Consider the following 21769-nt stretch of genomic DNA (forward strand, 5'->3'; position numbering starts at 1 on the left):
GAGACGTTGACTAAAGAGGAGGCACGCGGCATTACATGAGACTGCACGTGCTGACCACAGCCTGGTGAGACTGGGTGATGGCGTGTGGCAGCACAGTTCTGGCGAATGGTGGGCCTGCGTGGTACCTGTCAGGGGGCTGAGCGTGGCCACGCTGCTTAACCCTGCTGGAGGACACCTTGCGGGCAGGCACAGCCTCTTCGTCCACCAGGCTTTGGCAGCGGCTCCTGAGCCAGATGGAGGTTCAGGTGGCCCTGTGCCTTTGCAAGTCTCCCCAGCTGGACTGTGTGCTCTCTGACAGCAGGCAGATAATTCAGGCCCAGGTGCCCAGGTCAGGCAGGCAGTGATGCTGGGTCTGCGACTTCAGGTCACCTCCCAGGGAATTGCTCCTGGTGGGCTGTGACAAGCCAACCTGCCTTCTTTGCTGGGGAGATCATCTCACAGATCCCTTTGTGGTCTGAAGGGAATGCAGGTGTATGGGAGGGCAGGAGCCCAAGAGTCCTTTGAACGTGTCCATGATGTCCAGGGCCTGGGGATTTGGGGTTGTGGGAGAATGGGCTGGGTATCCACTCACCCTTCTTTCTGTAGACTAGAGAGAGGCCAAAGGGGATACTTCCTGAAACACAGCCTTTCAGGGGGCCCGAGACTCAAGAAGGGAAGGATCCACAGAATCCCAGGGGAGCCCAGAGCAGGCCTGGGGGCAAAGGCAGCCCATGGAGTGAGTCACAGCACCATGCCTCCTCCTAGGAGACACACTGGACCTGTGACACCCTGAGCCCTAGCTCCTGGGTACATTTTACCCTTTGCCTGTGTAGGATACAGAAACTGTCTCACAGTCTTCTCAGGGCCAAGCCAAACACATCGTTCCAAGAAGGTTCTCTCCATAAACACCTTTAAAGGAGTGAGGGGCAGGCCCTCGGTGGGGCCTCAGTCCTGGCTGCCAAGTAGCCGAGCCCACAAGACCCGCGGCTGTTACCACCTTGATCTGCAGATGCTGTGGAGGAAAGGCCCAGCCCTGATTCCAATCCCGCGCCTGTCTGCTGTCCCCCCATGCAGCAGCCCCAGACCACACGAGGTGTTAAAATACTCCCTTGCTTCAACTCTTCCGAAACTCCTAATTGCTCTGAGAGGACACCCCACATTCCTTGTCCAATCAGGCTCTGACAGAGAGCTGACCCTGTCACCAGGAGCTCCACATCCCTCTCCATGTGCCAACCCCTCAGCCACTAACTTGCGTTCCTGCCTCTGGACCTCTGCACCGGCCGCTCTTTCTACTGAGAAAGATCACTGAGTCTCTCGGCAACGACTTCACTGTTTAGCTCTTGCCCCAGAACTAGAGGAACACACAGACCCACCCCATCACAACTTCACCTCATCGTTCTGCTGGACTTTGCTGCTCAGGGTCCAGTAATCCTGTTAACCTCCCTCCTTGCCCTCTACACTGCCCATCCTTCCCTGGACCTGGAAATCCCGAACCTGCACAGCCTCTGTGGCTGTCCTCTCCTTATGTCTCAAAGGTCTTCCCTTCCCCTTTCTCCCCATCCAGAGTTTCACTGGGATGCAACACCTTGGTCCTTTGCTCCTGTAAGGACCCCTGGACTCCCAGCAGGTTCAATTTCTTCCTCTTTTCTCTCTTCTTTCTGTGTCTTAAAACACAACCCTGGAGGACCGGTTAGACCTTCTGAGACGGCCCCAAGTCCTGTTCCGATCAGGGGGACCCATCATCTCTCAGGGCCTCCAGGTCCTGCCAAGTCTGTTCCCCATTCATAGGAAGCTGACTTCAACCGCTCTAACGGCCATGTCTCAGCTACTGTTTCAAAGGGAGCTGACCTCTCCCACACCTACCTCTGCACCCTGACGCTGACCTCAGGCAAGTCTTGACTTCCAGTTGGCAATCCTTTTAACCATCTCTTGCACCCACAGCCAACTCCACAGCTGTGAGTCCAACACTCTTCCCTAACCTCCTGGCCTGAATTTCCATGCCTGCTCCACATCTAAGGGCTGTTTTCAATCCCTCCAAAACAACTCTGACACACAACGTGCCGCACCCATGCTTTTTGGCACCCATGGGTGCAGTGGGGTTAGCATGACCACTCCCATATGTTACCCAGAGAACACCTCTCTTCTTTCCTGCCACAAGGAATTCAAGCCTGCCTGGTCTTCCTGCCTCGTCCCCACCCTACCTACGACTCTAGACCGTCCCCTCTCTTCTGACCACCTCTCACATTCTCTCCCCTCCAGGCCTCTCTGATCACTCCAATTTACACCTTCTCTGGACTATGCGCTCACTCTCCCTCGTCCACACAAATTAACATTTAATTGTTCTGTCTCCTGGGTCCTGGTTTCCAATTGTGCTGCTCCACTCTTGAGAACAGGGTGTCTTGAACCTCCCAGTACCCAGCATAATGCGATCACTTAACAAGTGACCAGTGACCCCTTGCAGATGAACACATCCACTGAATCCTGCTGTAAGAAAGATAACCTGGGAGCCCACTCTCGGTTTTCCCCATACCAGCCAGTGGCCACATGGGTCCTCCTGTCTACGTACCATGCCTAGGCAGTAGGTGAGGGGATTACTTCACTTGCGTTTGGACAGTGGCACCCACAGTTTGCAGAGAGGTTGGTTTACATCTCTGCAACCACCCGCTTGCGCTCCCATCTACCCTGTGTTTGTTCTGATACTCTGGCAGCCGTCTCCACGACATGCCCTCTCTCTTCAGAAAGAAGGTCCCGGTGCCTGGGGAAAGTGGCTACAGGGGCAGTTTAGAAAGCAAAGGAGCGCTCCACCCCTGCTAGTACCAGGCGAAGTTGAAATGTCAAGCTTCCGACTTGATTGAAAATGTAAAAGATGAAAATTCTCGCGAACTTCAGACACAAAACCAAGTGGGGGGGGGCGGTCAACTGACTACACCTTACTACAAAGCAAGTTGGTGTCTCAAGAACAGAAAACAGTAGAACGTTAGAATGATCCCAGCTTAGAGCGAGAGGGAGTCATTTTAGCGAGGAGTTGCTACCCCCATGCCACGCTCCCTTGAGCTGCTAAACTGGCACTGAGATGCTGACCCTGTCAACCTTCAGAGATACCATTTATACCCCTCCACCTCCAACCGGAAGTGGCGGGGGCTGCTCTTCTTCCACCTTGGGCCTGGCAAGCACAGGTCCAAATGCCTCTTGCCCTGGACTGGAAGCTTTCACATTCAAGCTTTCTAAGTCACACCTGAGGTAAGACTGGTCTTCCCAATCACAGCCAGAGTAACTCTGCCTTGCAGCAAGCTTCCACCTAACTACTCTATGTACCACGCTTTGCAAAATAAGCCAGCCTCCCCATGGCTGGGCAGTGTTTTCTGAGACCAGGATGGAGTACGCAGAAACATAGCTTTCTCAGTCTGGTTTTGTCTGTGCCGTATGTCTGAGCCTGTAGTCACCTCTACCGCCCTGACCCTGGGTAGTGCACTGAAACCACATTGCATCAGTCCTGCTGGAGACTCAGAGTCCTATCAAGTGCTAGGCTTGGTAAGAGGGGCAGTTGGCAACTTGGGGAAAAGGCATCTGTCCATAGTTGTCCACCACTCTGCCAATGATTGCTAATAAACTCATTTTTTATTTAAACACAACATGAATGAGTCACTCTATGGACTTTAGTGCCAATTCCAATTTGGGGCAGGTGTTCATTTTACTTCTCCCTGGAAAAGTTCATGCAACCTTCAACCTATTTTTGAAACATGGGAAATACATTTGCTAACCTGACAATTCATTCAGTTCCCATGTCTAGCTGGAGGAATCTGGCTTGGCCAACAGGCTTATCATTGCAAGTCATTCTCTAAATGGATGAACAAAACAGGGATGACTTTCCTGCCCACACAATGTGGCTGCTCTCTCTCAAGTGCCAGGTCACCTTTCTCCATACAACCTGTCTCACTCTGAAGTCTCTCTGGCCTCCATGATGTCCGATCTGCCTGCTGCCAACGCATGCCAGCCTCTGCATCCAAGCAGTGAAGCATGGATGGGCCCGTTGGAGTCTCAGATCACATATGTGTAGCCCCTCAGGTTCTAGCTTCAGAAGCTTTAATAAGGAGGTAATTAAGTTCCCAATGGGATCTTTCTGGTGAGGGTTAGAAATCCTGTTAGCGTTCCCAGAAGTCCCTTCTCCTTCCTTCCTGAACCACCGCAGCGTATCATCTACAGACTAAAGTGATGGTCTGTGGTTGACTAAATGACCTGTGGTTGGGGCTCAGAGATGTTCAGAAAAGCTTTACTTGCATGAAACACAGAGATCTGGGTGGGGGGGGGCTTGCCTCTGGAGTCCACCTACAGGGAACTTTTGACATGTGTTTACAGTCACACACTTCAGAGATGAAAATACTTCCCTTTCCTCATGGGGTTTGCACACAGGAGTTTCTAGCCAGCCTAGGAGGAAGAGAACAACCTGTACCCAGAGACAGGGTACGGAGCCTGGATGCTCCAGCTTGCCCGAGAAGGGGTCTGGGAAGACCTGTGAGTGCTACATGCTTCTATGGTTCTTAAGGTAGGCAAGCAGGCAGGGCCTCTCCAGATCCGGCACAGAGAAAGAAAAATGGGTATCGATGACAACACTCAGAGCCAAGTATCAACCATTATCACCCCCCCCCACACACACACCCCAAACTACATGCTTAATACTTGAAACAGAGTAGACCAAACCCAAATGAAGAGTCTGGTCCTTTTCTCTCTGGCTTTCTCTCCAGCCCTTATCCACAGCACCTAGAGAGGCAAAACTCTCAAAATAGGCAGTGCTGGATTCCCCGGTGTCTGTAGGATGGAATTCTACCCTCGGGCATCATCTTTGCGTCTTGCCCTTGAGCTAGACTCAAGTGTGTAAAGAAACAAAATCAAACACATCCAAGAGCTTGGGCTCTCCAACCAGGTCAGAGTCCAACTACCTGTTCGGCTGGCTCAGCTGTCCAGACGCTTGGCTTCCTACATAACAAGATGGCCTGGCTGCTCACTCAGACATCCTGCCTGAGCGCACCTGACTCATCTTCAGCAAGGAGCTGCACGCTCAGATTCTGTGCGCTGGAAATGTGTGGCACTGGTAGAGGCCCACCAGGGAAGACACGCCAGGAGAGACCAGGCTAGAAGAGGTAGGGTGAGTCAGGGGTGCAGATGGACAGTGACTCCCTGGATACAAGCTACCGGCATCGGCCTCATGTGGCTGGGCGAGGGAATAGTAATGAATATTCAAGTCAACATTCAGAAATTCACATAAATCATTGTGGGGTCCCCCTACCCCATCCTGTGTGTCTAATAACCCGCATCTGACTAGGCCATCCCTAGAGGCAAAGGCTGATCCCTTTCTCGCTTAATCCCTTCCCGCACCTCCCCTTTCGCCCCAGGGCTTCAGCCTGGCTGTGTCTCGGATATGAAAGATACACACAAACCCACACCCGCAGACAAGCAAGTGCCTCTGTGGATTGCAGATTCCCAGCTAACCCCACCAGCAGAGAAATTTCTAAGCCCGGTCCCTCCCAAGCCCTAGGTAGCCTAGCCATTTGCTATAATGAAGATGCTTCTTAAAACTGCTACAGAGCCAGATTGTGGTCCTGTCCCTAGCCTGATTAAAAAACAAAACAAAACAAAACAAACAAACAAACAAAAACACAATAGCCAAAACTCACTTACTTTTAGGCAGGACAAACTTGAAGTAAAATTAAATAAAAACGGAACAGTGATGTTGGAAGGCAGGAACATACACATTGGTCCCAGGTTTGGTTGCTCAGGAGATTTCTGAATTTAAGACCCTGGGTTTCTCCCCCAACCCACTCATTCTACCTGGAGAGAGCAAGCTCCCAAACAGTGGGGTAGAGTGCACGACTCTCCAGCATACCCTCCCCACCCCAGGGTCCACACACACACTGACCACGTTTGTGCATGCACGACGCCCTTACGTTAGACGTGGTGGGGACCAAGCCTCCCCTGTCCTCACTAGTCAGTCCTTTGTTTCCTGATTCCCCACTCAGCCCCCCTGGCTCAGAGCCCGGCTTGCTCTCCACTGGGGCATGCACACCTTGTGACTACTTCCTGCGGGCCAGAGGCACGCCATGCAAGGCAAGGAATGGGGTGGAGATGAGACCTGTTTCCAAGAAGAGACAAGCAGGAAGCTGGGAATGAGGATGAGATGCCCATGCTCGCGGGGGGATGGCGAGGCCAGATCCCCTCTCACCTGTACTGGTCATAAAGGTGATGACGGTACTGCTGATGCCCTCGTTGTCCCGGGAATACACCCGCAACGTGTACGTCATCCCGGGATAGAGGTCTGTCAGCTGTATAGGCTGGGCCTGGGCCTTAACAGGGATAGTTTTTTTCGTATGGTTGCCTGGGGAACAGAAACCTAGGTCAGCTTACAACCAGGCACCAGGAGCTGGAGAGAGTGTGTTTAGGTCCCTGTTCATCTCTCAAAAGCAGAGAGGTGTGGAAAGGGGGCTGAAGCTCCCCGTCCAGTCCTCCACACAGAACAGGCAGCTCCCCGACGCCCAGCATGCACTTCTAGCTCTTACATGACGTCTCCCCCTCAAGTCTCCCTTCCTCACCACAGTCTTAGCACTAAGCATATCAAGATTGGCTGCCTCAGCCTTGGAGCATTGTCAGCTGCCGCGGAAGTGACTGACTTTCTGCGTGAGAGCCGGCAGGCTGGTTAGTATGTCACGTGGTTAGTGTCTCACATGGAGGTGAGATAGGATCCTTGGCTTCCATTTCACTCTTGGTTTCGTCTGGAACTGTTTGCCACATTGCAAATTCACATGTCAGACCGAGTGTCTATGTCTCGGGGTTGTGGGAGGGCATGACGGTGGCAGGAAGTTGAAAACATCCAGACCTAAATAGAGACTCCAGACCCTGAGGATCTGAAGTCCCCCTCCGATCTCAGAACCTAGCAGCAGGTTTTCATGTCCTAAGAGTTCTTGGCGGGAGGAAGCTGGGTTTTCTGACTGGCTTATTGGCTTCACGGCTTCTAGCACATGCTAGAGAGGTGTGGGCTTCACCCTGCAGAACCAGGGGCCCTTGCCCAGCGAAGGCAGATCTTTGGAATGCGATCTGCAGTCCAATCCCAAGCTCTGATAAAGTGCCTGGCCCACCTTGAACCGCTAGCTGTCCGGTCTGTGTCTGTGACTGCGGCTTTCCACTAGTCTGTGAACAGAGAGCTCAGGTCTGTGCTCTGGCCCATGCAGTGAAGGCATCGGGACCCTCAGAGTCTCGGCCAGGGGATCAACCCAGAAACGAGACCTGGCTCACTCTCTGGATACTCAGAATCCTCATTCTGGGCAAGAGTGGACGCAGGTCACAGTCCACAGACCCGCCACAACACACGCAATTCAAGGCCTTTGCTAATGGCTTCGGAAGTCCCTTTCCCGTTCAAGTCTCCTTCCGCCTCTCCTATCTCGGGCAGGGATCGATTTCACGAGACCACAGCGAAGCCAGGCTAAAAGGCTTCTAAGCCTGGGGGAGTTCAACAGGATCTCCTTAATGGGCGTCTACCACTCCCCGCCACGGCTGCACCACGGCCGGCCGCCGCCCCCACCCCACATAGCAATGCTTACTGTCGATGTACTCAACCACAAAGTCAGTTCCAGGCCTGAAATTGTGCTTCCAGGTGATGTTGGCCCATTTACTGTTGGGGAGCACCGTGACGTTCCAAATGGACTGCTCGTCGGGGGCTGGTGGACGGGTTAGAAGAGGAGTTAGTGGTGAGGAGGGAGGGAGCACAGGAGACTCAGAGGGGCACGTTCACACACGCGCCTACTCTCACACCCAGAGGCTGCTGGGAAAGGGGGGGGGAGTCAGGAGCCGCTGTGCACGAGGCCCAACAGAGCTGCGGGCTGCAGGCTTGCGAGCCAGGCCAAAGGTACCCAGGGATGCGCAGGAGCAGCCGGGGGACCCTGTCTGCGTGGGAAGGGGATCTGGAAGTTGTCTCTCTTTCCTCACAAGAAGGGGTCAGGAACAAGAGTGGGTTTCCAGTCACACCACTGGAGGCTCTAATCGGGATTGATTCCCTTTTTAGATCCCTTGTCATAGATGTGAACAGGGGCAAAGAAACAGGCCCCGCGGTCAGGATGCTGGCAGAAGGGAACAGAGCGGGTTTTCCTCCTTCTCAACTGGAAGGAGAGGGGCTGCCTTTGAAAATCAAGCAGGAGTGCCTTGGGGGTACGGCTCAGTACTGGGGTGCTTGCTGGCAATGCACGTTCTATCCTGAGTACCACCCAAAGAAAACCATGTAAGAATGAGATCGTAGGGATGTGATTAAACACAGGAAAACGCTCCTGGCTTCCTGAAGCTAGAGAATACTAATCAGGTGACTTTGATCTGAGGCCCTCTGGTCAATGAGAGCCTAGATGGCCTGTATTGTGGCCTAGAACCTCAAGAGTCCCGAGAACAGTCAGCGTGGATGCCCCTGACACAGGCTAGATGGGACCCAAAGAGGATGGGCTTCCCCCGGCATCCAGCCCTTAGTGTTCTCTATATCAGAAGAACTCCGCTTGTTGGCTTCTTGGCCACAGGGCCACGGAGCCTTGATCTCCTTGTAACAAAGAGGACATTAATTATCAAGCACCTGGGGGCCGGGAGCCACTTTATCAAAGGCACGGTGCTGTCTGAAACCATAGCGCGTATATACAGGAGGATGGCGGCAGCCTTCAAATGCCAGAGTCCCAGAAGTCTGATTACCACATTTCCCAGCGAAGACTTAGCAGCAAGGGACTAGCAAGGATGCTTGTAGTTCAAGGGCTTTACAAACATGGCTCCTGTGTAGCTAATTAGAATGCAAGGGGGCACTGTCACCAACTCACTTGTCAGGCATAAATGAATAGAGAATATTGGCGATGCATTTATTCATTATCTAGTTGACATGTGATTGAGTCTGCAGGGCTGCGGAAGTGATAAAAGATTTCCTGATTTTTCACTTCAAAGAAGTGTTTTTTTTTTTTTGTTGTTGTTGTTGTTGTTTTCTGCCGCAACCCTGTCAGGTGTTGTTTGCCCCAGGTGAACACAATGTGTGTCAAGTGAGGGCTGAGCAAAAGGCTCCACTAACAACAGAAAGTCTGCTGCCTGGGACGGAGGGAGGGAGGGAGGGAGACAGGCTGCTTTTCTGCTGCGCATGGTCCGTTTTGATCACATCGGCTGCTTCGGTAATTCCCTCTTCCTGGAAGTTCAAGGATCTTGGAGCAGTAATGAAGTGGATTAGCCCTGGTTTGGGGGTCTTTCTTGCTCCTTACCTCAGGACTCTGCACCACACCTAGAGAATTTGCATCTAAACAGCCTGACCCCCAATGTGATATTGAGCCAAATCTGACGCTCTCAAAGGGAATGGCAGTCGGGGTTGCTTTTAGGAAAGGCCAGCAGGGGCTGGAGAGATGGCCATGAGGAAGATCCTTGTCGCAAGCGTGTCAAACTCAGTTCAGATCTCCAAAACCCAAATAAAAGCTGACTACAGAAGCACAAGCGTCACCAAGAGATGGGAGGCTGAAAGAAGAGTCACATGACACAGTGGCGCTTGCAGGCCAGCACGTGCAGCAAGCAGCAGACGGCCAGAGGCCCTGTCTCAGATCCAGATAGTTGGGAAGCCAGCACCAACACTCAGGGTTGTTCTCTTAGCTTCGTGTACGGACCTGCGTTCACACACACTAACATGCACACAGTAACACAGACACGTCACACACACAGAGCAAAGCAATGGGAGACCAAGATGATTCTGAGGTGGGAACCATCAGAAGGGTCAGGGTAATGACTGCTAAAGAACTGGGGTGTTCGGAGGGAGAGACCAAGAAGGTAAACTCTCCACAATTGTGAAGTCCAAAGGAGGCCATGATTAGCAAGTATCGTTCCATGGATTCCTAGCACACGAGAGCTAGGGAACAGCACCCAAATCTAAAAATGAATCAGAGGATACCCTGAAAAAGGAAAAGTTACGAAGCCTTGCATGTTGAGATGTAAGACAAGATGAAGATGGATTTCATTAAAAAGAGTCCTGGGAAGCTGAGATACTTCACAGTTGTCCCCAAGCTCGCTCTCTACATGATCCAGGCTGTGGCCAGGCTCTCTGCCGCTTCAGACGTGGTCTACACTTGGGCTGTGAGTCATGAAGCCAGGCCTGCCCGGTATAAGAATGATGTTTCTAGGTCAGGAATGGCCAGGGAGCAAGATTCATCGTTTTTTGAATTCTTGGCTCACTTTAGCTAAATTCAAAGCACTTTAAGGATTCAAAGGCCTGCCCTGATGAAAAAAGATGTCTCACTATGCTCTAAAGGACAGCAACCCCAAGTCACTGATGGCATCAGATTGTGTAGAAGGCTTCTCTCCTGGGTTGACTTTCCCCTTACATTGCATGTTTACATTCTGGTATTGTGCCTCTAACGCATATCAGCATTTCCGAGTGCTGAGGAATGTGTCAGCTGTGAATCACCTGCCTCTGCCTGCGGTTCACTTAACACCTCGTAACTGAGCTAAAGCAAATACTAATATGAGCATCAAGCCTCCGTTTACATTCTGAGGTTGATACGTGGGTGGTCAGAGGCGGTGAGGCTGGGGGTCGGCCTATGATTCTCTGGGAATGGGAGCATCCTGGGTACTCTCGGGCAGTCTTTCCAGAGGCTTCGTGCCCTTGTTACGGCCGCCCTCTGGGCCCAGGAAGGTAGAGACCCTCTGCTCTATGATCATAAAAGACAGATGCTTGCTTGGTAGTCAGAAATGATTGAATCCTCCAAGGATGCTCTATGCTTAAAGTACAGGGACCCTAAAGGCCATTCCCAGAACTCTTGCATTTTTCCCTCCAGATCTACATTTTAGGGGTGAATGGAAAAGAAACCGAGCACTGTTGGGCATTATGACATGACCTGGCAACACCATTTCCTGCATGCTCTAACTTTTTAAAAGAGATGCCTGCAAGAATTCCTTGGGGACAGAGGCGCAAGGAAGAGGCAGGGGTTCCAGAGGCGGAGACGTGTGGCATGGCAGCCACTGCCTGCTCCTTCTTCTAGCCTCTGTCCCCCGAGGTGGACAGACACAGTGTAGCCAGCAGGTCTCTTGGCCAGGCACACAGCCATCAGAACCATCCCTTCTCACCACATCTATGCTTGAGTGCCCATCCCTGGCTGACTACCTGGAATATGTCTGGGGTTCTCTCTGAGAAGCCCAGTGCTCTGCTGAAGGATGGCGGGATCTGACTAGCGTAAGGAGTGCTGAGTGGTGGATGAGCACCGCGTGTGTGTGCTCAGAGTGGGGACTCTGGGCCTAGTGTGCAACGGAAAACATGGTGGGCTGGTCAACACCACCCCAGAGCCCACTGCTCCGTCTGGGGTTGTCTGGAGAAGCCAGGAGGTGGGCTCAAGGGGTGCCAGGAGCATGGGCAATGCACAATACCGGTTTCGTGAATCTTAGTCGCAATGGTGGTAGTGGGAAGACTCTCGGTGGTGGTGGTGGTGGTGGTGGTGGTGGCGGCAGTGGTTGTAGTAGTTGTGGCGACGGTAGTGGCGATGGTGGTAGGTACGACAGTTGGAATGATGGGGACTGTTGTGGCTTCACTGGTGGCAGCAAGGGCAGGAGCATCAGTACTGCTCACAAGGCCTGTGGCACCCACAGTAGTCGGGGGCAACGTGGGAGGAGCTAAGAGGGAAATTGGAAATAACCGAGTCTGGTTGGTCCGGTAGCACCCAGCTAGTCCATCCGGCCCCCACGTGCAAGGCAGGCATCGCAGTGGGAAGATGGGCTCAGAAGTCAGAAGCTTTCCCAAGCATCTGCACTGGTCCAGGAGGACCCCAGCAACCGCTATATATACAGCCATGGGAGAGGAAGAGAATGAAGCGGGCCTGTGTTTCATTTTCTTCTCATGGTCTGTGCAGCTTGAAGCACCCAGCATGCATCCAACCAGGGACCAGGATAGTGGCTGAAGGACACACACACCGAATCATTGGGTGCCAGGGATGGCACCAAGTGTGGGTCACACACCACCCACAAAGATCCAGAAATATCATGTGGGTCCAGCTCTGGAGCCTCAACTCGGAGGAGACGTGGGCAGGTGGCTGGGCTCCGCCCTTCAGGGACTCAGAGCAGCCTGCATCTCCCAGCCCCTCACTCCAAAGTCCCCTTTATCATGTCTGTGGTTTCTGTGCGGCTGCCCCGACCCCTGCACCCAAACTTCTAGTGATGCTTTTCTGTCCAGGAGACGCAGAGTCCATGCACCCCAAGTCCTGCCTGTTTACATTAGAACCTGGCATGGATGATGATGTGGCCTGTGACGGGAGACCTTAGTCTCCCAGCCTCAGAAAGCCACACAAATTGCAGTGATAAAGGAGCTAAATGCCAGGCTCCCTCTCTGTGCAAATCTTCATCCGGGTCACAGCCAGGCTCATATTTGACCTGACTTGCTCATCCTCCATCTAAAGCGGACTTTTCACATTAGTCGGCCCTGGGACCTAAACCCACAAATGCGGCAACTTTTTCATACCATTCTTCTTCTTCTATAGAACTGTCAGGGAAGCTGGCAAGGGGCCTCCTCTCCTTATTTCCAAGGTCAGGATTTGTTAAGACTCACAGTGTGAGGATGACCAGGCGAGTCAGGGCAGAGCTCTCTCTCTCTCTCTTGTGACATCACTGCTCACGATCTGACCATCGTTCACTTTCTGGTGTTGGCAGTAGGCAAGGGCACAGACACAAACGGTGACCCTAACTTCTGAGGAAGCGTGATATCTCACTCTGCCTCCAATGTCCAGAAATCCTGGGAAATAATATCCCTCACTTCTCCCATCCTCACAGAAGGGTTCGGTCAGGGATGGAAGGGGGGAAACTTTCCCTGGGAGAATCAGGTTTCTGAGCCTCAGCCATTTCTACTAGGAACCGACTTATGGTCTTCCCTGGGGCGCTGGTACTATAAGCCCCTATTGGGAAGAAGGACACATTTTCAAGGCTCCTGAAGCTTCCCTACTTGTAAAATCAGAGCTATTAATGGCCCTAAGTGTGGGGACTATAAAGACTCACTGGGAAGAGAACTGTCCATTACATCTTAGAGAATCCAAGGGACATTCCAAGTCAATAACACTGTATTCCCCTAACTCTAGTCAACTTTCAGGCATCAAGAAAGCATGGGGAGGGGCGGGTAAGGTGGGGGCAGGGAGCGGAGACAAGCCTTCCTCTCTTGTCTTTTTCAGGGGTGTGTTCAGCCCTAGGCCAGAAAGTCAACTCTTAACACTCCACACAAAGGGATTGGCTTTATCTACCCACCAACATGCTTGTGGAAACAGAAATGTGGAGAGACGGGAAGGCGAAGATCAACTACCTCAGGGCTGGTCCCCTGTCCACCATGACCTTGGCCACGAGTGACAGACAGAGATTCTGTCCCTCCAAGCAAAGCAGCTCTCACTTAGTTCTTTATGAACGATGTGTTTTCTAGTACTTTTTGGCAGATGAAATGTACACAAGGCCCTCTTTTCTGTGACTCCCCAAAAGGTGCCACGAGGAACCACTCACTCCTTGTAACTTGGGTCCCTGCCCTGCCCCATCATATAGCTCAGGGACCTGGGCTTCCTTTCCCTCAGGTACAGTAGCTGTACATTTTCCAGGGTCCACGAGTCCAAGTCCATTTTCCTCAAAGCCCTCCTGTGACCGAACCCTTTAACAGGGACACACACTCACATCTCTCCTACTCCCTCTGAGCCGCACGCTTTCCAGGGCAGTCCAGCAAATGCCCTTGGGACAGAAATGCTGAATGGCTTTCCAACTTGGTTCAGCAGCTTGAAGACAAGGGTGAGAAGCGTCCATGGGGACGCTTCCAGCCCACGATCCCCTCTCCTCTGACAGCCACACCTACCAAGTATAAAGGAAGTTCTCCCTGGTGATAGTTCCTGGGTATCTCTTATTGGGCTCTGAGGCAAGCCTCGGGGTATAAGTGAGAGGAAGAGATGGGGCAGGAGCTACCGGCAACCCCCAGTGAGGTTCTGTAGAGTAGACCCTCAGAGGCCACAGCTGGCCCTGACCCACTCATTGCTGTGTCTATTATCCCCAGGATGGAGGGCCAGAGGATACAGGGAAGGTAGAGGCCAAGAGGCCAAGGTACCACAGTCAGAGAGAGAAAGAGAGCTGTCTAAAGCCCGGGACAGGTAGGAAGGAAGGGATAAACTTTTCACAAGGGAACAATGTATAGTTCAGGCCATTTAGAGCATTTTACTCCTGGACTGGGCTGGGGAGAGGGTGGAACATTGGAGAGGCCTGAAGTGGGGCTGGCATAAACAGAGGGAACCACAGGCTAGGTGGACATATTCCTGTGCTGGAGAGTCATTTCTTATCACAGCAGGAACTGTGAGTTTGGAAACAGTCCTGGCTGGTACTGATGGGTGGTCACAGCTGGCCAGCAACCTAGAGAGAGCGCTGAGTGTCAAGTACCTAAGATGGTTTTAGCGTAGCCTCGATCTGGAAGCCGGGAGTCGGCCCAGAGAGGATGGGCCAGCCCTATAGAATATCTAAGGCCTCAAGGAAGACACATAGCTAGAGCGTTTGGGGGAGCCTGTGTAGAGATGGAGAGAAGTCATGTCTTGCTCATTTTCTCATCCTCCTAAACCTGCCACCGAGTTGAGTTTCTATCAGCTACCCACCCAACACTGCAGATCGGAGCTGAGTCAAAGACAAGGACAGCTTCCAGACATTCCAAGATGGAATGTTCGGTCCAAGATGGTCCACATGGCATGAAGACTACCCCAGCCAAGTCACAGATTGTGAGACAGATGGGCAGCAATCCTAGCAGACTGAGGATACAGGTGGACGGGAGGGATTATCTTCACTGGGCGATATAAGAACTCATCAATCTTGGGGGAAGTGCCGGGGTTCGGTGAGGATGAGAAGGAGGAGGGTGGTGGGCTGGACACTGCTCCCTTTGAAAATGTAGACCCAAGCTCTACTGCCCCCAGAAGGCACTGTGTACGTAAAGCTGAGAGCATCTGATATTACTGGCAGGTCTCAGATACAAAAAAGTCCAATCCGCCCTTCCCCGTGTGTCGGTGTGGATATCGGAGCCTGGGAAACACACTTGATTGACAGCAGAGACCCTGGTCCCATCCTGCATGGCTTGATGAGTTTAGAACTTTTAAAATTGGAAGGAAGAAGTGGAAGGGGGTTTGGAACAGCACCCCTCACTCCTCCCCTTGCAAAGGCAGCTCACAGGAAGGAGGACCGCACAGACTGTCCTCGGAACACAGCAGACTTCTTGCGGCTGGATCCACTACACTGGGTCTGGAGTGCCAGAATGGGGAGGGTGACAGGAAGATGCTTGACCAATCAGCTTTGAGTTGACTTGTCCCCAAGTACCTGCTGTCACAATTGTGGAAGAGACTCACGCAGGAAGACAGGGCAACCGCCCCTGAAGCATGGCAAGAATTGTTTGATCTACCATCCCCAGGCCCTGGACACCTTCTGTGTCTCCCATCCTGGAAGAGGGCTTTAGATCTTTTGGGGAAGCACCGGCCTGGCTGGCCGGCCTGGTTACTGGGGCAGGAGGAAGAAGGCTGAGGGAAGGAAGCATGGTAGTTTTTTTTTTTTTAAAATTACTGGCAGATCTAGCTGGCAAAACATGAAAACATAAGGAGGGTATGCAGCAGAAGCAGAATCAACGTAGGAAGGAGCAGGTGGAAATAAATGGGCATAGGTAGGACAGAAACCAAGTGGGCTGGGTAATATACAGCAAACTCAGATTCCTGCCTGGCTCTTGATTCCCTCACCCAAAGCCTGTGTCTTTACAAAGCTATGTCTTTACAGAACTTGCTTGTGCAGGTACTAGTGTGCCCCGGCTTCTAGCCTTTGTAATATCCCGGGCATTCTCTCCTCAGCTCCTAACTCATGGAAAAATCCAAGCTCAGAGGACCAGGAAAGGAACCCTGGCACCCCTTGCATAGTTCTCTGGCTTAAGGACAGCCCTCCCTCTATGGTAGAGCCCTTTGATGGTCCCCAAACCCATGACATGAGGACTGAAGGGGGACATTGTTAGCATGTTGGCTTTTAACACAGACCCACCTGCCCGGCTCCTGACCCCAAAGGAGAAAGTCTATCTCCACACCAAATGCTGAGGAGCTGAGTTTCTGGGCCAAGGAGATCTGCAATCTCTGACACCCAGTGAGACTCCAGGCCCTGGAGCCCCGGTCCTACTCACAGACGTGCTTGCTTATTCCCACTGACCGGAACATACGCTAGCTGGTGGGATGGCGCTGGGTCCCCCCATGCAGCATGCAAGTCCAGCATGCATAGTGTGTTCACCCTTTCAGAGGATTGTGGCATCATCGGGGCCAGGAGCCAGCGCTTCCCTCTCTAGCACACCTTTGAGAGCTATCTCTGTGCTCAGAGATGTCAGGTCCAGCAAGGCTCAGGTGGCCACACTAGGTAGTCTACATATGAGACCCCTTGCAAGCCAGCCTCCTTAGTAGGGGCAAGCACGGCGTGAGAGGAGAGGGCATGTTCACTCCCTCTGGTCAACACTCTCTACACATCTTCCTCTCAAGCCTGGCTTCTCCACTGAAAGGGTGAGCCTGGAGCATGCTTTCGGCCCGAGTCACTTTTCTCTCGCTGGGCTCTGGCCAGCATGGGCTCCATCTGCACTGCCCCGGGCTATGCCCATTACCTCTGTTGCTGGTACAATACCTGCAGTTGGAGTAGCTTCAGACACAGCACCCAAGATGGCCAGAGAGAGTAGGGGGAGAGGATGAGAGGGAAGAGAAAACGGCATAGGTGAAACCACAGAAGAAAGCAGAAAAGGTCTGGCTCAAACCCGACTCCAGCGGCATGTCTAGGGATGTGACTACGGCTCGTCGCCACCCCGAGGATGCTAACTGGTGTTCAGGGAGTCACCCTCAACCCCACTGCAGTCAGGCAGGTTCTTCTTATTCCATCTGGTGCTTAGAGACCTTTCTAGTACATCATGCTTCTACCCGTATTCAAGGACTTGCCATGTAAGAGGTGGCTGCAGGCACAGGTCAGGCAAAATGCTGTATTTCCAGCTCCTTTTTCCAAGGATCTGCCCTGCCCTGGCTGGGTGAAGTGACCCCCTAAGATGTAGATGTAGGTGGTGCAGGAGCAACCAGCTAGGCACAAAGATAACCCCTGCACCTTCACAGCAAGATGCTGGGCAGTAGTGGGGGAGGGGCCATCCCCATCTCAGACTCTCCAAGTAGGATGACTCCGAAGGTCCTGGAGCTCTGAAAGCACCCGATCCACCTGACCTGCTTTCCCACTGCCTCAATGCCCCCACCCCCCAAAAAATTGTACTTCATGAAAATAGGAAATTAAACATGACCGAGAGCTCTAGAACAAATCTCTGAAAATATCCACAAATCCCAAAACACCTCTGTCCTCTTGTCCCCCGGAGTTGTAGGATTTTCCCCATCATGGTCACTGAGGTTGGACAAAGGGTTTTTCTTCTGTCCTGGGTTGGGCAGAGAGGCTTTCTGCATCTCTGGAACTATAGAGGGTGTGCCACAGCCTGGCAATCTCTGGCAACAGATGCAACCAGATACTTACTGAAAGTCCACCAGCTCTAATCAACTTCCTGTGTGTGTGCAGAGGTTAGAAGAGGACACCAGGACTGGGAGCTTGTTGTGTGACTACTCCTGATCTAGAAGGACCAGAGAGGGACACGGGGGACTGGCAGTCCTCTAGCTTCTGCCTGGGTGCTGCCCCCTGGCCAGAGGAGCTCAGGGCTGCTGCTGCAGCTGTACAGGAAGACTGGGCTGAGGCAGCATGGCCTGGCAGCCCCCTCCGGAAGCACAATGCTCTCCTGGACGGGGAAGGAGAGATGCTCAGAAGACCCCATCTGGGTCAGGGTCAGACCACAGGACCCGAGCCTCCTGGGAGGCAAATACTGGTCACAATCATGGGGGTAATCCCAGAGATGCCAGTTCATATGACCTTTTTTTGATCTCCCCCTTGCATATTAAATATCCTAAACTTCCTGCCCATGGCAGCACCTTAATTTGGGCAGAAAGACAACCAGACATTCTTGTAGATGTCTCTAGACATTGTGAACTTCTTATTACCTTTCTGTCCCTTGCTTTTGGTGTAGTGTCTGGTGTGGTACATGTGGGTGGGTGCTTAAGAAATAGTTGTTGCATAGACCGCTGTACCTCTGGAGAGGCAGAAGGTCCAGACCATTTTACAAGGAGCTACCAGTTTAGAAGCCTCTGCGGCCTTATCATCTCTGGGAGGTTATGCTGAAGCCAGCATACATGCAAATGAGCCAAGAGCGCCCTCTCGTGCACGCTCAAGTCAGGCGCAGCTCTGGAGAGGGATCTTGCCATGACTTAAGGTATTAATTAGTTCACCTGCTCTTTGTGAAGCTGGCTTGGCAAAGGGTTGTTCCCAGCCCCTACCTCTCTGCAGCCAGACACATCGTCTTATTCAGGCTGCAGAGGGAGAACATATTTCCTGCTCCACTCTTGACCCAGTCTAGCCACTGCGATCACTGCACTTTTCCCTGTCTCCTTGGCCCTGTATGCCTTTGGCAAAAGACGGGATGTTCCCAGAGTCCTCAGGGAGGATGGTCAGTTGTATTCCTGCCTCCCTCAGTAGACGAGCGGTTTGACTCTTTGGAGTTCATCAGAATGGTTATTTCTCGTGTTTCCTCTCAAATCACATGTCCTTTCTTATTCTTCTACAAGGACAGGCGGTTGGTGTTAAGTAGCCTGTGCAAGTCACGGCACAGTGGAGGACCAGGTCTGCCTGCATGTCAGGGTGATGACTTTTCCAGATACAGTACCGGTACCTATCTCTCAGCACCCAAGACAGGCTATCCCCTGTGGCGGGCGGGGCTGAGGATTTGTGGCCTCACTTCCTTTCCACCCTGGAAGGCCAAGCCCAGCTTCTGGTGCGTTTCTCCAGGTGTCCAGATTAGCTAGGGCCTTTCGCTCCAAGGGCTGCCGCCATGGACCTACCTTCATTTGGAGGTGCTGGGGACTCCTCTGTGGCTGCTTCTCCGGAGCCCACCTGCGTCCTGGCGCTGAGGGAGAAGCGGTAGCGCGACACAGGATCTGCTCTCTGCACCGAGAACTTAGTCTGATTGGGAGAGAAGTTCTCCACCATCTGCTTTCCAAGTTTGGTTCCATTAACTGCAGAGAGAGGCGAGTGGGGAGGTTTATTCCCTGCATGGGTTCTAGAAGCTGTGGCTCGGGCGGCTTCTGGGGTTTCTGGAAGGGGATTGGGCACAAGCTCCCTCCCACTGGAAGCACTGAGGGACCTCCATTGCACTTCAGGGCTCACACGTGACACTGAGCCCACTGTCTCTAGCTTCCCGAAAGTCACATGGTCAGTTCTGAAAGATCAGTTTACACTTCCCAAGCCCTCGGACAAGGTCAACTCTCTGGAATTCTTTTCTTCTGTTCAAACAGAACTGGAAGAATTCCCCAGGGCTTTTGATGCTGTTGCCTCATTTGTAAAAAGGCCAGCTTCTTCAATACTTCAGGCGAAGGGTCGGGTCCAGAGATCAATTCAGAACAGCGTGGAGGCCACATGGTTGGCTGCTACAGTGTCAACAACATGTCACCGGGCCCTTTGAGCTTCCCGGGGAGGGACAGCACTGCCTACACTTTAACATTTTTGAAGTGTGATCACACTCCTGTTTCCACCTGGCGATCCCGCCCCTTTGTGGTAAGGACTTCCTGACGCAGGTCCCTTAGTCAAATCATTCCACAGTAGCCCGGCTAGTCTACAGACGGCCGCCTTATCGAAGGATACCTGCTTACAGTGTCTCCCAAGCATCCCTCGCTGCCTGTGCATACTCTGCCCGCCCAGCAGATGGAGGTGCCAATGGGGGAAGGAACTCTCTTTCTTAGACTGGTAGATGTTGGAGACCACAAGCTCCCTACGGGCTGGGATGGTCTCTCCCAATAGACCCGAAGACCCTCTGTCTCCCTCCTGCAGATGGAGCTGGGTAAGAAGAGCAGGATTTGGGTCTTGCCTCCTCTCTTTAATTACCAGCTTTTCCTTGGGAGTCTTATCCCTATGCAATGCCATCTGCCCCCATAGGCTTCCAATCTCCATCCCTCAAGAAAATGTCCAGGAAGGGTTTGTGATTACATCTGATTTGGAAAAATCAAAAAAAAGAAGAAGAAGAACATACAGGCCACGTATTTGAGAGTGTATCCAATCAGGATTCCATTGGGGTGCTCCGGGTGATCCCACTCCAGGTTGATGGTCTCCAGGTTGGGCTGTCTGACTCTGAAACGCCTGGGGGCACTGGGTACTTGGGGAAGGAGGAGGGAGCCGGGAGATGAGGGCGGGGAGGATGAGGAGAACACAGAAAACAAAGTACAGGCATGAAGGCATGACCTCAAGCATCCCTGTGCTGGACCACTGCTGAACCAGGCCCTAGAACCGTGAGGGTGGAGCCTGCCGCCTGCCTGGCATGCACTTTCACCTGGTAGGAAGCCAAGGAAGGCTCAGATATGGCTGCTGAAGTGGGGGAAGTCAAGTGAGTTTTCCTTTGGCAACTGCCCCGGACTTGGCACACATTAGGCTGCCTCAACCCTGCAAATACAACTCCAAATCAGAGCCACTCCCGGCCAGGGATCCCATCAGAACCGTCTTGTGGCGCGGGTACAGTTCCCAGTCCTCAGCCGAGGGCTCTCACCCCTGGGTGCAGCAGCAGGCCCCAGCTTCTGAGCTGGGGATACGGGCTCCTTAGGGCTCTCTCGGGGAGGAGAGAGAGACTCAGGGCAGACAGAGCGCCCGGAGAGGGGTGGGAGTGATGGGGAGAGGTTGATGATGGGAACCAAACTGAGGGAGGAGAGACAGGGGTAAAGAAAACGAGAGGGAAGGACAAAGGAGAAGAGAGAGGAGGAAGAGAAGAAGAAATGGGAAACGGTTAAGCAGGGAGGGAGGCGAAACAGAAGACTAAGCTTATGCCACGTGGATCAAAGAGCCTATGGGGAAACCAAGGTGAGAACAGAACTTTGTAGATGTCTGGACCACAGGGTCAGACCAAACCATAGGCCCCCAGGAGGGTGGGGTGACACTCTGTACACAGAACTTCCCGTGAGTGTTTCTTGATGCCAAGGGGAGGCTTGTGCATGTCTTCGGTGCCGGTAAGCAGGACATCGAAGTGGCCAGATGCCACGTGTGGCCTTCACCTCAGAGGAGGTGCTGGGGTCAGTCTGAATAGCCTGCGTCTGGAATGCACTGGCACACCACACAGATCTCTTGAGACACACGTTTCCGTAAGGACGGTCCACCTCGGTGATGGTCATCGGCTTGCTGAGGTCACCCAGGCTGTCCATGCCAAGGCATGCCAGAGCTGCTCCAGGCTCACGGGTAACACTACCTCATCCTACCCCACCTTGAAGAGCTGCAGGTCGGACCTACCTCCTTCCGGGGTGGTGAATTCCTTGGTTTCGCTGCGAGGCCCATCGCCTCTCCCATTGACCACAACCATCTCCAGCTTGTAGTTACTGTAGGGGAACAGGCGGCCCACCACGCCCCGGGGGCGGTCACCAGGGAAGCTGGCCTGCTGTCTCTTCTGAGACACCCACAAGTTCTTCAGCAAACTGCTTTCCCTCCAGTAGTAAGCCTTTGAGACAGAGGCAGGCTGGTGAGGGACCAGGCAGCAAGGCCAGGTTAGTGGTTAGTGGTGGTAGTGACTGGCCCTCCCTTTGCTTGCTACAGTCTCCCAGTCTCAGATGACCTCGTCCACCCCACACAGATTGGGGGGATAGCCTTATGGTCCTCACTCATTAGCCACTCATAAATGAGTGATGCTGAACACGAAGCAAGGCTGTGGTTTCAC

General features: G+C 52.8%; 1 protein-coding gene across 20 annotated transcripts in view; it reads right to left on the reverse strand.

The window, feature by feature from the left end:
* Nfasc (neurofascin) overlaps positions 1–21769 on the reverse strand; it is a 178223-nt gene that overhangs the window by 11772 nt on the left and 144682 nt on the right. For 6 of the 20 annotated variants that reach the window (XM_015986753.3, XM_076547373.1, XM_015986751.3 and 3 more), the window contains 7 exons: positions 21349–21553; positions 20108–20230; positions 18924–19097; positions 16639–16653; positions 11383–11625; positions 7569–7685; positions 6197–6349 (listed from right to left, as the gene is read on the reverse strand). In XM_015986753.3, the coding sequence (XP_015842239.1) occupies positions 6197–6349; positions 7569–7685; positions 11383–11625; positions 16639–16653; positions 18924–19097; positions 20108–20230; positions 21349–21553 (1030 nt within the window). Of the gene's footprint in view, positions 1–6196; positions 6350–7568; positions 7686–11382; positions 11626–16638; positions 16654–18909; positions 19098–20107; positions 20231–21348; positions 21554–21769 lie in introns of all 20 variants that reach the window. The other 14 variants (XM_006993242.4, XM_006993241.4, XM_006993239.4 and 11 more) reach the window with 7 other exon arrangements.

The sequence above is a fragment of the Peromyscus maniculatus genome, chromosome 11, assembly GCF_049852395.1.
Source record: "Peromyscus maniculatus bairdii isolate BWxNUB_F1_BW_parent chromosome 11, HU_Pman_BW_mat_3.1, whole genome shotgun sequence".
Classification (NCBI taxonomy): Eukaryota; Metazoa; Chordata; class Mammalia; order Rodentia; family Cricetidae; genus Peromyscus; species Peromyscus maniculatus.